Below are 13047 nucleotides of genomic sequence, written 5' to 3'. Positions count from 1 at the left end.
TCTCGCCCACACCAGCCCCAGGAGGCCTGGCTAAGATGAGGAGTAGGATCTGCTGCCCAGCAGAGAAGGGGAGGTGGGAGAGAGGAGATGGGGTCGAGTGCGAATGGTGGGCGAAAGCAGCCCCCTCTGTGAGACGCACCCCCTTGAACTGTGCGTGAAGTTGCTAATCCTAGAGAGTGACAGATCCCTGACAAAGAGACTGGACTTCAAGTCCAGTTGAATCCAAGCCAGGCAGGTCCTAGATTTCACAAGTCTACATAGCAATTATAAGCAATGAATAAGACCACTTCACCTAGGCTGGTGATAGAAAACACAGTGAGCAGGTAATTGATAAAAAGTTCTCATTTTTTTAAAATCTTGGGATAGAACAGTTTAGAATCATTAAAAACATAAAATAGAGTTAATACCTCCTGCAAAGGGGCAGAGATTTAAAGTGTAGCTTAGGCAGTTTTAATAAGCCCCAGCTCCTGAGAGGAGGCAGGTGTGGGGCTAGAAGGCAGGGGGGGAGTTCACCCCGGGCCCTGCTGAAACCCTGGTGCCCCAGAGCCCACTAATAGGAAAGATGAAATTTCTGTGTTTATTACAGAGCTAAAAGTCAATTTTGCAACTATGAAATATGACTTTAATAAATGAATACACAAGCCATCAGGATCTGAGTCCCAGCACTGCTAAAAACTAAAATTGTATTTAGTCCACAGAATCATACATGCAGGACGGGAGCTTAGGATCCGATGAATTTTAAAATCTGCTTTGCAAGTATCTTTGAATCTCTTGTAGACCTCCCCTTCTCTCCCCTGGATGTATGTGTGGGTGCTGAATCTGGGAGTATGCAGGTGTATGTGCACCTGTGTGTGCCCCTGTGTGTGTGTGGCCATGGGACTATTAGTGGTTGTGTGTGTGTGGGTTTGTGTGTGCACGCGCACATGCACGCACATGCGTGTCTGAGGTGGTGGGGGAGACGTGTCTGTTCTAAACCGTTGCTTTTGGTGCATTACTGGCCTTCTCACCACAAAGCTCACAGCAGAGGATATAATGTAACATAATGATGCTGTAGTAGCCGACAAGTTGGAAATGAGAAAATTCTCCCAGATGAAGCTGCCTATCACAGGGATGGTACAGAGCTTACAGAGCAGAACTCAACCACAGTGGCCATTTCTTCAAAGAAGAAATTGTTCCCCCTTCCTCTTTTTCTGTTCTCCCCTCTGTTGCTCCCCCTTCCCTCCAATAATTACTGAGGGCTACTGCAAGCCTGACATGTCATTTTATATAGATGCAACCTCATTCAATGCACAGAAGAACCCTCCATTGTACCGATTTCCCTCTCCAGTTTACAAATGAAAGCAAGTGATTCGGAATGATGACAGGATACATCCAACATTACACAGCTAGGGAGTGGAAGATTCTCATAATGGGCTTTTTCCCCCAAAAGCAAGAAACTGAGCTTGAAGCCAGAGGACCTATGCAGGATTATAGGAACCTCAGTTTACCAACAATATGCCCTACTCTAGAACACAAGTCTTGCTCCTTCCCAACACAGGGAGTTACTACACAGATAAATTAGAGGCAATATGCTTACCACAGGGCTGGGACAAAGAGGGTATCCAAGAAATGTCCTTTTCCCTCTCTGTACCCCATTGAAGAGCATCGCCAACAGTGGCACTGTCCTCACCTGGGTCACTTTTCCTGCTCATTATACTTGCATCTGTGGCCCTACCCTATAATCCATTTAACATCAGGCCCTACGTAGAGGTTTTCCAGTTGGAGTCCTAAGGCCTCACTGGGGGTATCCGTGGACTTACAGACACACTTACTTTATACTCAGTTATACAGGGGGTAGTCTTGGGCCCGGGCATCAAGATTCAGGCCCCGACTTTTCCAATGGTCTGCTGTGTGCCCTTGGACTTCAGTATCCATCTCTAAACCTCAGCTTTATCACCTACATCAAGGTTCAGCAAACCATGGCCTGGAGGTCCAATCTGGCCCAAACTTGTTTTTAGACATAAAGTTTTACTGGAACACAGCTACATCCTTCCACTCATTTCCATATTGTTTGCAGCTGCCTGCACAGTCTATCTGAAGGGACTACATACCATAGATGTTGAACTGAAGGATGCCTGAGGAGCTCCCAGCCACTAACCTTGCCAGCCTCAGGTCCATTTTCTGCTTCAGACTCTACAGAAATTTCTCCAAAATGCTGATTTGACTATGTCACTTTCTTACTTAAAACCTTTCAAGAGTAGGCATGGGGATAACTGCAAATAGGCAGGAGGGATTTACGGGGGTGATGAAAATGTTCTAAAACTGGTTTATGGTGATGACTGCACAACTTAGATTTACTAAAAATCACTGGATTGCACACTTCACTGGGTAAATTCTAGGATATGTAAATTGTACCTAAATGCATACAGTTGTTTTAAAAAAAGAAAAGCTTTCAAGAGTCCCAGGCCAAGCGGACCCAGAGCGGTGCTCCCCCAGGCACGCTCTGCAGACTGACGCCAGCCTACGCCCCATGCATTCTCGGCCCGCAGTGAGGTAAATAGGGCAAGTGGGAGAGGTGTTTAGAAACTATTGCAGCACTGTGGCACTGCTGTGACATTTTTACTAGTCATGAAAGCACTGGGCCACAGTGAGTTGAGAAGAAAAAAAAGGTCTCTTGCAACAGTTTGAGTGGCACTGCTCTAGAGATTACACTTAATCTCCTTGGCCTGGCATTCAAAGCCATCCACGACCATCTCTCTTCTGCAAGCTTAGCTCCCTGTGTATTTCCTTTGTGACCTACCCTGAAACAAGGGAGAGTTTCCAAACTCTGCAAAACTCTCTCACTCGCTCCTCCAGCCCCTGGCATGCACCATCCCTGACAATTCAAATGCCTTTCCCTTCCTTTTTCAATAATTATTGATTCATCCTTCAAGACTTAGCCTAGCTGCCACCTCCGCCTGAAAGCCTTCCTAATTGCTTTTCCCCCAAATGCTCTATTCCTCAGGGGTGATCTTTTGACTAGTTATCTCATCTCTCAGAACCTCAATTTTTTCATCCATAAAATAGGGATAATAACAGAATGTCCCTCATCAGGTCTCTTTAAGCAGTTACTTTATAAAAGCCTTCCCTGTCTTTGTTCCCTCAGCATCCCGGAGATCCCACTGTGTCCCACACTACAGTAACTGCTTATTTATGCATTAGTCTCCTCTTCCTGAGAATGATTTCCAGGGAGGCAGGGGCCATGCTGGATCGCCTCTGCACCTGCAGGGTCTTGCTAGAAGAGGCTCAGTAAATACAAGTTGCACAAATGAGTAAAGTAAGTCCTTTCTTGGCCTAACAACTCTAGTTGGGCAAGAGATATATACGATTACTTTTTAAAAACTCAAACCATGAAATGCCATACCTGGTAGAAATGTGGCCAGAAGGTGCTGATGGCAAGCTCTGCCTTCACCCAGCCCTCGGTGACGACCCCAGACACGTTCCAGACAGGGTTCCCCTGGGGGCCGCCGTTCACCTTCACATAGACATTCAAGGCTCCTGGGCTGGACCTATCACGGCTGGAGAAGTAGTAATGGAAATCGATACAGTGGGTGTCATTCTCCTTCAGGGTCGGCAGGAGAAGGTGGGCCTTCTGGCCAGAGGCCCTCCCAGAGCTGTTCACCATCATGAAGGATCCTGGAGACCCACAAAGGGAGTGGGAAGTAGAGACAAAGAGAGAAAAAGAAAATCCTTCTGATAATCAATCATACCCACAAACCTAATGGCCAGAAATCAAGTCACTCTAGGAGCTTCTGATTGATCCTGAGGAAGCCACATCCTATCTTTCAACCTGAGTATCATCTTCCGTAACTGGGAATTTAGAAAACCTACTGAACAAGGCAGTTTAAAAATTAAGAGATGGCAACATGGGGGCACCTCGTGGCTCAGCCGGTTGAGTGTCCAACTCTTGGTTTCGCCTCACAATCTCAGGGTTTGTGAGACTGAGCCTTGCATCAGGTTGTGCACAGACAGCATGGAGCCTGCTTGGGATTCTACCTCTCCCTTTCTCTGTGCTCCTCCCCTGCACATGCATGCATGCTCGCCGCTCTCACTCTCTCTCTCAAAAAACATTTTTTTTTTTAAAGCGAGAGATGGCAACACATATGTATATTTCTACAAAGTAGACAGTCTATATAAATTTACAGAAGAAACATCACATGCAGCAGGTCACAAAGGAAACATGAAACAAAATCCCAGGAACATAGCTACCTGTGCAAACTCTAAGTGCAAAATGTGAAATGCAACCTCATGCAAGCTCAGGCTGTCTCGATGGATGCAAAACGTCTCCAGTGTAAGAAGTGTCCTCCCAACATATTCCGCTTGGACCCTTGCATGCAGTTCAAGGAATAATTGACAACTACCCCTTCACACTGCATTCAGCACGAGGAATGATTCTAAGTATCCCAGAAGGACATATAAAACATAGAATATATTCAGTTAAGCAAGGAAGACCCCAAAGAAAGTGAGAGACAACTAGAAGATGTCCGGCCTGGAATAGAGGGTAAGTAATAATTCCTAAGCACTTCAGGAGTACCAATGTGATGCCTTGTGTCTTTTTAATATGTTATTCAATTTAATTTTCAGAATGAGCCTGGGAAGTAGAGGATTTTCATTCTATTTAAAGACTGAATGACTTGCCCCAGGCCCTCAGACAGGGAAGGATGGAGGAGACCCAGATTCTCTCCAACTCCACATTTACACTCTTACTCTGTGCAGAAGACATGACTACTGTTTTCAAGCATTAGGCAGGATGACTACCCACAGAAAAGGAAGGGAGCGTCTTTGGAGTTGCTTTGACAGATTAAATGGTTGTTTCTATAGTTCTTCAACCCACCCTGGATTCGTCCCGGGCCTCCCAGAAGAGGCAGAGGCCATATCCCCACCCTTGACTTTGGGCAGCACCTGCTTTGGTCAACGGGATGTCAACACACTGAATCAGGCAGAGGCTTGAAGTGTGCATATGCCTAGCTACGCTAGCCCTCTTGCACGATCACCGTCTTTCAGAAGAAGACTGCCCCAGCTAGCTGCTGCCTCTTTCAGCTGAGGATTAAGAACTGACATGTGGGGTCAAGAACCGAGCTCAGCCAGCACTGAAGAACCAAGCCATCCCCACACTGCAGCTAGAAGCACAGCCACACAGTCAATACCCCAACCCAGATCTGCCAGTCCACAATCAATGCTCAGACCCATGAGTGTGAGAGTAAATGCTCACTGCTGTTTGCCGCTGAGTTTCCTCTTCTTTTGCTGGGCAGCATTACTGTGGCAATTGCTAATTGATAAAGGTGCTAGAGAGGCAGATCTATGAAAGAAACCACAGGAGGCAAATTTCCATTTAAAGGGCCTTCTAACAAAGGCCCTGGAGACATAGTTCCTGGCCACTACAGGTGGCTAAACAGAGCCTGGACAAGTGAAGAGATGTCTAAGGAAATCTCACCATCAACTGCTAGGGCTGAACTCTGTGACTTAAAGTCCCATGATGCTATGAAATAAACTACATCGTAAAACACAGGAGATCAACTCGGGATTCTGGGACGAAGACTCCTACCTAGAAAAACATTGTTGCTTTGAAATCTCATTTTAACCACTAAAATCTTCAATTCAGAATGAAACCTTAAGACTGCTTATTCCCAATTGAGGTAAGCCACTGTAGGAAGCAGCCTTATTCATGCACCGTAAAACCCAGAAGATTGGAGCTGCCAGCTAATAAGTACTGGGCACTGTTGCTCATTGGGATTCTAGAGGGTACCAAACATTCAAAGCCCATACTCCTTGGATTCTGCATGAATTTAAAAATAGACATGGGACAGGGATGCCTGGGTGGCTCAGTCGGTTGGGCGTCTGGCTCTTGGTTTTGGCTCAGGTCATGATCTCATGTTTGTCAGTTCAAGCCCCACATTGGGCTCTGTGCTGATGGCACAGAGCATACTTCTCCCTCTCTCCCTCTCTCTGCCCTTCCCCCTCTTGCGCTTGCTCTCTCTCTCTCTCTCAAAAGAAAACAAAAAAGAAACTTAATTTCACACAGGACAGATAGAGTTCAAAATTCCTATTTTATTATTCACAAAACTGGATTAGAGAAAGTAACTTGGACTTGAGGCCAAATCAGGCTTCTGCATTATCTTCTCTGCACGAGCACACAAAGCAGGTGGATGGTCGTGGACTCCCTCCTTCTGACTCCACCCAGATCCCTAGGCCTGGAGCTATCCTGGAGAGACGGCCACTTAGGGTCAATGGGTAGGCCTATCCCGAAAATGAGCCAACGAGAAGTAAGGTGACTAAGACAGAGAAACAGGAACCTAGAGCTATCAGACTTTCACCATCCCACCAATCAGAAAACTCCCTGCCTCCTGGGACAGGAGCCACTGAAAGTAGCACAGAGGCCACGTCTCCCCAACCCCTCCATGTTTCCAAGAGAATCAAGTCTCCTTGTTTACGGCCTGGTACTAACACAGGGTAAGTGGAGAGATGTCCCTTGGCAGATGTATTATCTCTAATTATCACAACCTCCCCATTGAGGCAGCAAAGAAAGAACCATGGCAAGGGGGAAAGTGAGCACAGAAAGAAGACTGAGCTAGCATACATGCCTGTATTTGTTGACCTACATGCCTCAGGGTTCCAGAAGGTTTCCCAGGGATAGATGAGTGATGCCTCACAAGCCCCATGAAGCAGACTGCACCTGCCACAGAGCTGTGGCACAGCTATGTGTAGGGACGGCAGCCTATGAAGCAAGCAGTGCCTGGCTCTCTCCACTAAGAATCCCATAGCGCCCCTGTGGGCATTTCAGCTCCTGTCCTGCCAATCCATACCGGGTTGCATATAATCCGCAGCACAAAGAGTCGGGGGCATTTCCCGTTCACCAGCTCAGGCTTCTACTTCTTCATCCCAGCTCCGGTGGTGAGCAAGCTCATGGAAGAGGCAGAGCTACGTAACATACATACACCTCCATGACCCTAGAGCTTCTCTCTATCCTGCTGTCCCCGTGACTGCAGATAGACGAGGCTCCACCTCCCACAAGGCAGAGGTGCTGAAAGTGTTTGGCCTTCTATCTACCCTCCATTTGGAGAGATTCCTGGTTCGTTGACACACCTGTCCTCTTTGTTCTGGGCACAGAGCTGGACTGCATCCCCCAGCCTCCTTTTTAGAGATTGGTGGGGCCACACAACTGGGTTGTAGCCAATGGGGCCCAAGTATGGAAGTGTGCCACTTGGCACATGGAGGCTTGGTTCGTAAAAGCCACCTCCCTCCCCCCAACCCTACTTCCACTGCCCCACCCTCCATTAGTTTGTCCCCCAAAGGATGGTCTGTCAACCCACAGCATCACCATCACCTGCAAGTTTGTAAGAAATGCAGAATCTTGGGGCACCTGGGTGGCTCAGTAGGTTAAGTGTCCAACTTCAGCTCAGGTCATGATCTCGTGGTTCACGTGTTGGGCTCTGTGCTGACAGCTCAGAGCCTGGAATCTGCTTCAGATTCTGTGTCTCCCTCTCGCTCCCTCTCTCTTTGCCCCTCCCCTGCTCGCACTCTGAAATGGAACACAGTAAAAGGAGCCTGGTTCCCTGAATGACCATGACCATCAGGAAGGCTACCCACCTATTAGAAACACTCATTTTGGCTTTAAGAAAACAAGGAATAAACTGTTATTGGGTTATTAAGGCATCGAAATGTTGAAGTTTATTTCCACAGCTAGCATTATTGTTTTGGCACCCCCATAGAACCCTTACTTCCCACAAGTCCCTTTGTTTAAGGGGATAGGATGACACACAAAGTAGGGACATCACAGAAAGCGGTATCCTAGTGTCAACAGAGGCACAAAGAAAAAAGAAAAGAAAAAGAATCGACTCTGAGAACGAATTCTTAAAAAAGCAAGAAATATCCTGGATCTTCATTAAGGTAAGCTGGATGTGTGTCTGGTCAAGGTCACGGTACCACTACCACCCTGGCCCCTCATGTCTATTTTGAGGACTTGATATGCATGCCCCAGCCTTTAGACTAGACAGAAAGGTGTGTGTTTTGGTGCAAGGCTCACAGAAACAGACAAGCATATTGAAAAATATATATTAGAAAAAAAAAATGATGGCTGCCCACCCCACCACACCCCGCCCAGCCTACTGGCAAAGGAGGGAAGGGACATAGACCAGTAAGGCATAGCAGGATGGAGTCCTGCTCATGAAGGTCTTGGCGAAACTGGAGGAATGAGCAGTGCTGCTCTGGGGTCCAAGTGACAGAAGGGGATGGTGAAAAGTCAGCATCAGCAGGTGGCAGACCCAGCAGGAGGGAAGGAGTCTGCACCACTTTGGGGGGGAGGAACCCACAGCCGCAACAGTGGTGTCCCTGAGGAGCCCAGAAAGAAGCTTGGCAACAGAAGAACCCAGTGCAACTGGTCTTAAACTCATGACCAGGGGCAGCCTTATGAGGACAGAGGCCCAATGGTCAAGTAGGTGGAGCACCAGGGGACAACAGACTCAGATCCTGGTTTAGTGTCCTATGGCTGCTGTAACTAATTACCATAAACTCCATAGCTTAATTGAACACAAATTTATTCTTTTATGGTTCTGAAGGCCAGAAGTCTAAAATCAAGATGTAGGTAGGCTTCTTTTATTCTAGGAACTTCAGATGACAATCTGTTTCCTTGTCTTGTCCCACGCTTAGACTACACTCCCTGGCTCCTGGCCCCTTCATCTCCAAAGGACATCACTCCAACCTCAAGCTCCACTGTCACCTCTCCTGTTTCTGATTTTGATGCTCCTGCCTCCCTCTTATAAGAACTCTCACACACTGGGTATACCCAGACAACGCAGAATAATCTCTCCATTTAAGTATCTTAAACACATCTGCAAATCTCTTTTGCCCAGTAAGGTAACACAGGCACAGGTTCCAGGGATTAGGACATGGTCATCTTTGGAGGACCATTTTTTTGTCATCATTTTACATTAACATGAACACATATGTATTCCCAAGCCAGTGAACCAGAGACACAGGACGACAGACCCATTTGGAGCCAGCTGGTGTACATTGTCTAATGGGCAGGTATCCTGGGGGGAATCTGAGCTCTCTCATGTGAGTATAGAAGATTCTTTGCACTAGTGGACCCTGTCATCAATTAGTAAGGAAGTATGATGTAAAAAGTAAAACACAAGGTCATATCATTTGGCTCCCAATTTGGACAAAAAAGAAAAAGGTTTGGGGCTATAACCAGGGAAGGTCTATCCTTAGCAGTGGAGACTCATCAGGGCTGCTGGCCAGTATGAACATCATGGTCATACACTGCTCCTAAGATACCAGCCCTGCATGGTTACCTCCTCCAGGTTAATCAGACTGATGAGCTGGAGAAACTTTCCCTGTGGTTTGGCCACCCAATATCCGAACTCCCTTCCTACATTTGGGTAACTACCCCATTTTGAAACACAGCCTACCTTCCTCTACAGGAACAGAAAAGACCAGATGCCCTCTTTCCCAGGAAACCTAGCCTCACGTATCTAGAAGGACAGCTCTGGAGCAGGGCAGAGACGTGGTAACAATGCACAGAGAAGGGTGATGAACTCAGCGAGGGGAGCTGGGGTGTCTTCTAGCAGTGGGCTATGCAGAGCCCAAGTATGAAGAATGTGAAACTTCATCAGCCCGTGAGTGCACGATGAACCCTGGTAGTGGAATCTGGCCAGCTTTATGCCCTGCATGTACCTGAACAAACCCCAGCTCCTTGCAATCCTCCCCCGTGTATTTCTCCAAGTCCTCAAGACAGGTGCTCACTGCCAACTAAATTAATGATGCCAATCCCCTTGTCCTCCCCCCCCCCCCTGCACTTCTGGCACAGCTCTCTTGAATGGTCCTCGGCTCAAGGATTGGGCAGGTCCTTGCAGTGTCTCGGCTGAGGCACTCTCTCGGGGGACCCACGAAAGAGATGCTTAAGCTCCAAAGTCAGTAAGGTTCAAGAGATAGCTTCTTCTGCAAACTTACATGGTCCCCCCCCCAACCTCCAACAAACAGGGTGAGGCTCACCCAGCAGCAGTACCCCCTTAATTCCACTTTGGCATCATCCTTTGGGATGGATTTTCTCCTCCACAGCAGCCCTGCGGTCAATCCCTGCCAACAGGCTTCCTCCAGTCCGCAGGACGCACCTGAGTATTCTCACATCCTCATGGCACAAGGCTCAGTTTTTTCTCTCCCGGCACCCCTTCCCCAGGAATATCCTTAGCCACATTATGTGTGAAGAGATCCCAGAAGGCAGGGAGCTTACATCCCCACATAAGGTCTATATGAGCCTCTTCTCTTTCCCTGTCAGTTTCCCTTTCGTGGATGTGTGCCTGGTGGTAACTGGGGAAGGCATTTCAAAGAGAGGGAACAGCATGTGCAAAGGCACAGGGACTGGAAGCCAGAATATTCAGCAATGCAAGCATAGTGTCTTTGGGAAGAGCCCTAAAAACACCTCATAGCCCACCTTACAGAGCTCTGACCACATCCTCCACTAAGGAAGGAAGCCATATCTGAGTTGAGCCCAGGCCTGCCGTTTCAGAGACTGTTAAGGACTGAAAACCCTCCTCTACCAGCAGCTCAGTGGGGGCCCCCTTTGATCAACAGGTTGGCTTAATTAATATCATCCCAGGGCTGTCAGTTTCCCGGAGATCAAAAATGAGCCAGTCATTACGCCAAGATCAGTCAGAAACAAGAAAGGGAAGACTGTAAATATATTCTTTTCCCTCCCCCCCCCCGAAAAAAATCTACTGACGTGACAAGGAACATAAAACAGCATTAGTTTCCTCATAGTTATTATACATAGCACCGAAAATTGTGGAATTAAACCAGGAAGCACTCTCTGGCTGGCCATAAATTTTGCATTTTTCCCCTTCGTGCATAATAATGCCTTGATACGCGCCCCGTTATTGATGTGTCTGCAACACAGATCCCCTTTTTGGAGGCAAAAGGCTTCTCCATAGCAGATGGCGGCTATTGTGTTTACACATGAGCACCTCAGGATTGCATTTCCTCACGTCGGCAGTAAAAAGAAAGCCCTAATTGAGTTTTTAATGGCTTTGCACATTGTTCATTAAGATTACATGAGTGTGCTCAGGCGACTGGCAGCTGAGGGCCTGGGGCTCCGAGAGCTCAGAGCTGTCCCTGCAGACAGGTGGCCCCGCCAGCTTCCAGCGCTAGCATCTACGTGAAGGGAGAGGATGGCAGGGACGCAAATGCTGCCCGGAGCCAAGGCAGCTGTGGTGACACGAAGCACGTGCTGGGTTTCAGTCCCACTTCTGCTCTTTCTTAGTCGTGTGACTTTGAGCAAGTCATGAAAACTCACTGGGCCTCAATTTTCTCATCAAGAAAATGGGAAAATGAAAGCTCCATGTCAAACTTTTTTGTCTGTTTTCAGTACACAGTTTTTCAAAACTGGGGGCGCCTGGGTGGCTCGGTCGGTTAAGCCAACTGAGCTCCAGGTCGGCTCCTAAATCCAACTTAGGCTCAGGTCATGATCTCAGGGTTCATGAGTTCGAGCCCTGTGTCGGGCTCTGTGCTGACAGCTCAGAGCCTGGAGCCTGCTTTTTGGATTCTGTGTCTCCCTCTCTCTCTCTCTCTGTCCTCCCCCCACTCACACGGTCTCTCTGCGTCTCTTAAAAAGTGAATAAATGTTATAAAAAAAAAAAAAAAAACAAAAGAAAAGAAAAACTGGACCTGACTCAATAATGCTAATTTCATAATAGACAGCCAGTAGCAGATGTCAGTGTGCCCAGTGCAATTTATGTTTAACATTACTAAATGTTCATTGAGAACTTAGTATGTCCCAGGCACTTCTCTTAGCATCTTTGAGCATCCCAATGAAGTGGTACCATGCTATCCCTGTTTTAAAGCAAGGAACACTGAGGAAGAGAGAGAAAATCGTTTGCCTACACAGCCCACATCCACTCCGTGGTGAGGAAACCAGCAGCCATATTCTGGTCTCCAGAACCTGTGAAAATGTTGAAAGGGCAGGCCTACGCCGGCCGACTCCATCTTGTTCTGTGTCCTTCACCTAGACCACGCCTCCTCCCCTTGAGTAACCTCCCGCTCACCCTTCCAAACTTCCTGATCAAAACACGCCCAGCGACCTGCGTAACAGGACTCTGATCCTTCCCCAGCCAATCGGCTGAGGCCACAGCCATTACCTCACCAACTGCCCCTAGACCCCTATAAAACCTTTGTGCTTTTGAAACACTCGCTCTCTCTCCCTGGTATCTCACTGCTGCGTCCCTGCAGGTAGGGGATTGAGTTCGAGCTAGCTCAAATAAAGGCTCTTTTGCTTTTGCATCAGACTCGGCTCCCTAGTGGTCTTTGGGGATCACGAATTCTGGGCATAACAATGTTACCTTACATAGCAAAGGGGAATTAAAATTTCAGATGAAATGAAGATTGCCAATCAGATGACCCTAAAATAGGGGCAGATTATTCTGGACAAGAGAGACAGAAAAGGCAGAATCAGAGAGGGATTTGAAGGTGCTATGCTGTTGGCATTGAAGATAGAAGAGCCAGGAACCAAGAAATGCAGAAGCCCCTCCACCCCCACCCCGCGCCGCCCCCAAGAACTAGACAATATATTGTCCCCTAGGGCCTCCAGGGAGGAACACAGCCCTACAGACACCTTTAGCCCAGGGCAACCCACTTAGGACTTCTGATCACCTCAACTAGAGAAAAACAAACAAACAACAAAAAACCCCCACCTCTGTGTTATTTTTAGCCACTAAATTTGAGGTGATTTGTTACAGCAACAATAAGAAACTAACACACACTGCAGACTTCCCTGCTTCTGGGTTTTTGCTCAGGGGGTGTTGTTCCTGAAACCCACACAGCCCAGCCCAGCTATGGTCCTTTACTAAACCACTTAAATGTCACCTTCTCTCAGTGGCTTTCACTAATGCCCAGAGGATGTTTATTCCCGCATTGTTGGCCCTATACCTGGCTCTATCACATCTTTCTGGACAAGGCTTCATTTAGAAGTCCAGAATGTTCAAGTTTAGCTATCTGGTCACAATATAAAGGGCAGGGGACACCAAAATGTCAAAAGAC

The 13047-nt window shown here is 47.6% G+C and overlaps 1 protein-coding gene across 9 annotated transcripts in view; it reads right to left on the bottom strand.

Annotated features, from left to right (window-relative positions):
- PTPRT (protein tyrosine phosphatase receptor type T) overlaps positions 1-13047 on the bottom strand; it is a 793719-nt gene that overhangs the window by 709615 nt on the left and 71057 nt on the right. For all 9 annotated transcript variants that reach the window (XM_040447029.1, XM_040447037.1, XM_040447031.1 and 6 more), the window contains exon 2: positions 3383-3654. In XM_040447029.1, the coding sequence (XP_040302963.1) occupies positions 3383-3654 (272 nt within the window). The remainder of the gene's footprint in view (positions 1-3382; positions 3655-13047) is intronic.

This window comes from Herpailurus yagouaroundi, unplaced genomic scaffold (assembly GCF_014898765.1).
Source record: "Herpailurus yagouaroundi ecotype Mexico unplaced genomic scaffold, PumYag 196, whole genome shotgun sequence".
NCBI classification, from domain to species: domain Eukaryota; kingdom Metazoa; phylum Chordata; class Mammalia; order Carnivora; family Felidae; genus Herpailurus; species Herpailurus yagouaroundi.
This window is presented reverse-complemented; position numbering and strand designations above follow the sequence as displayed.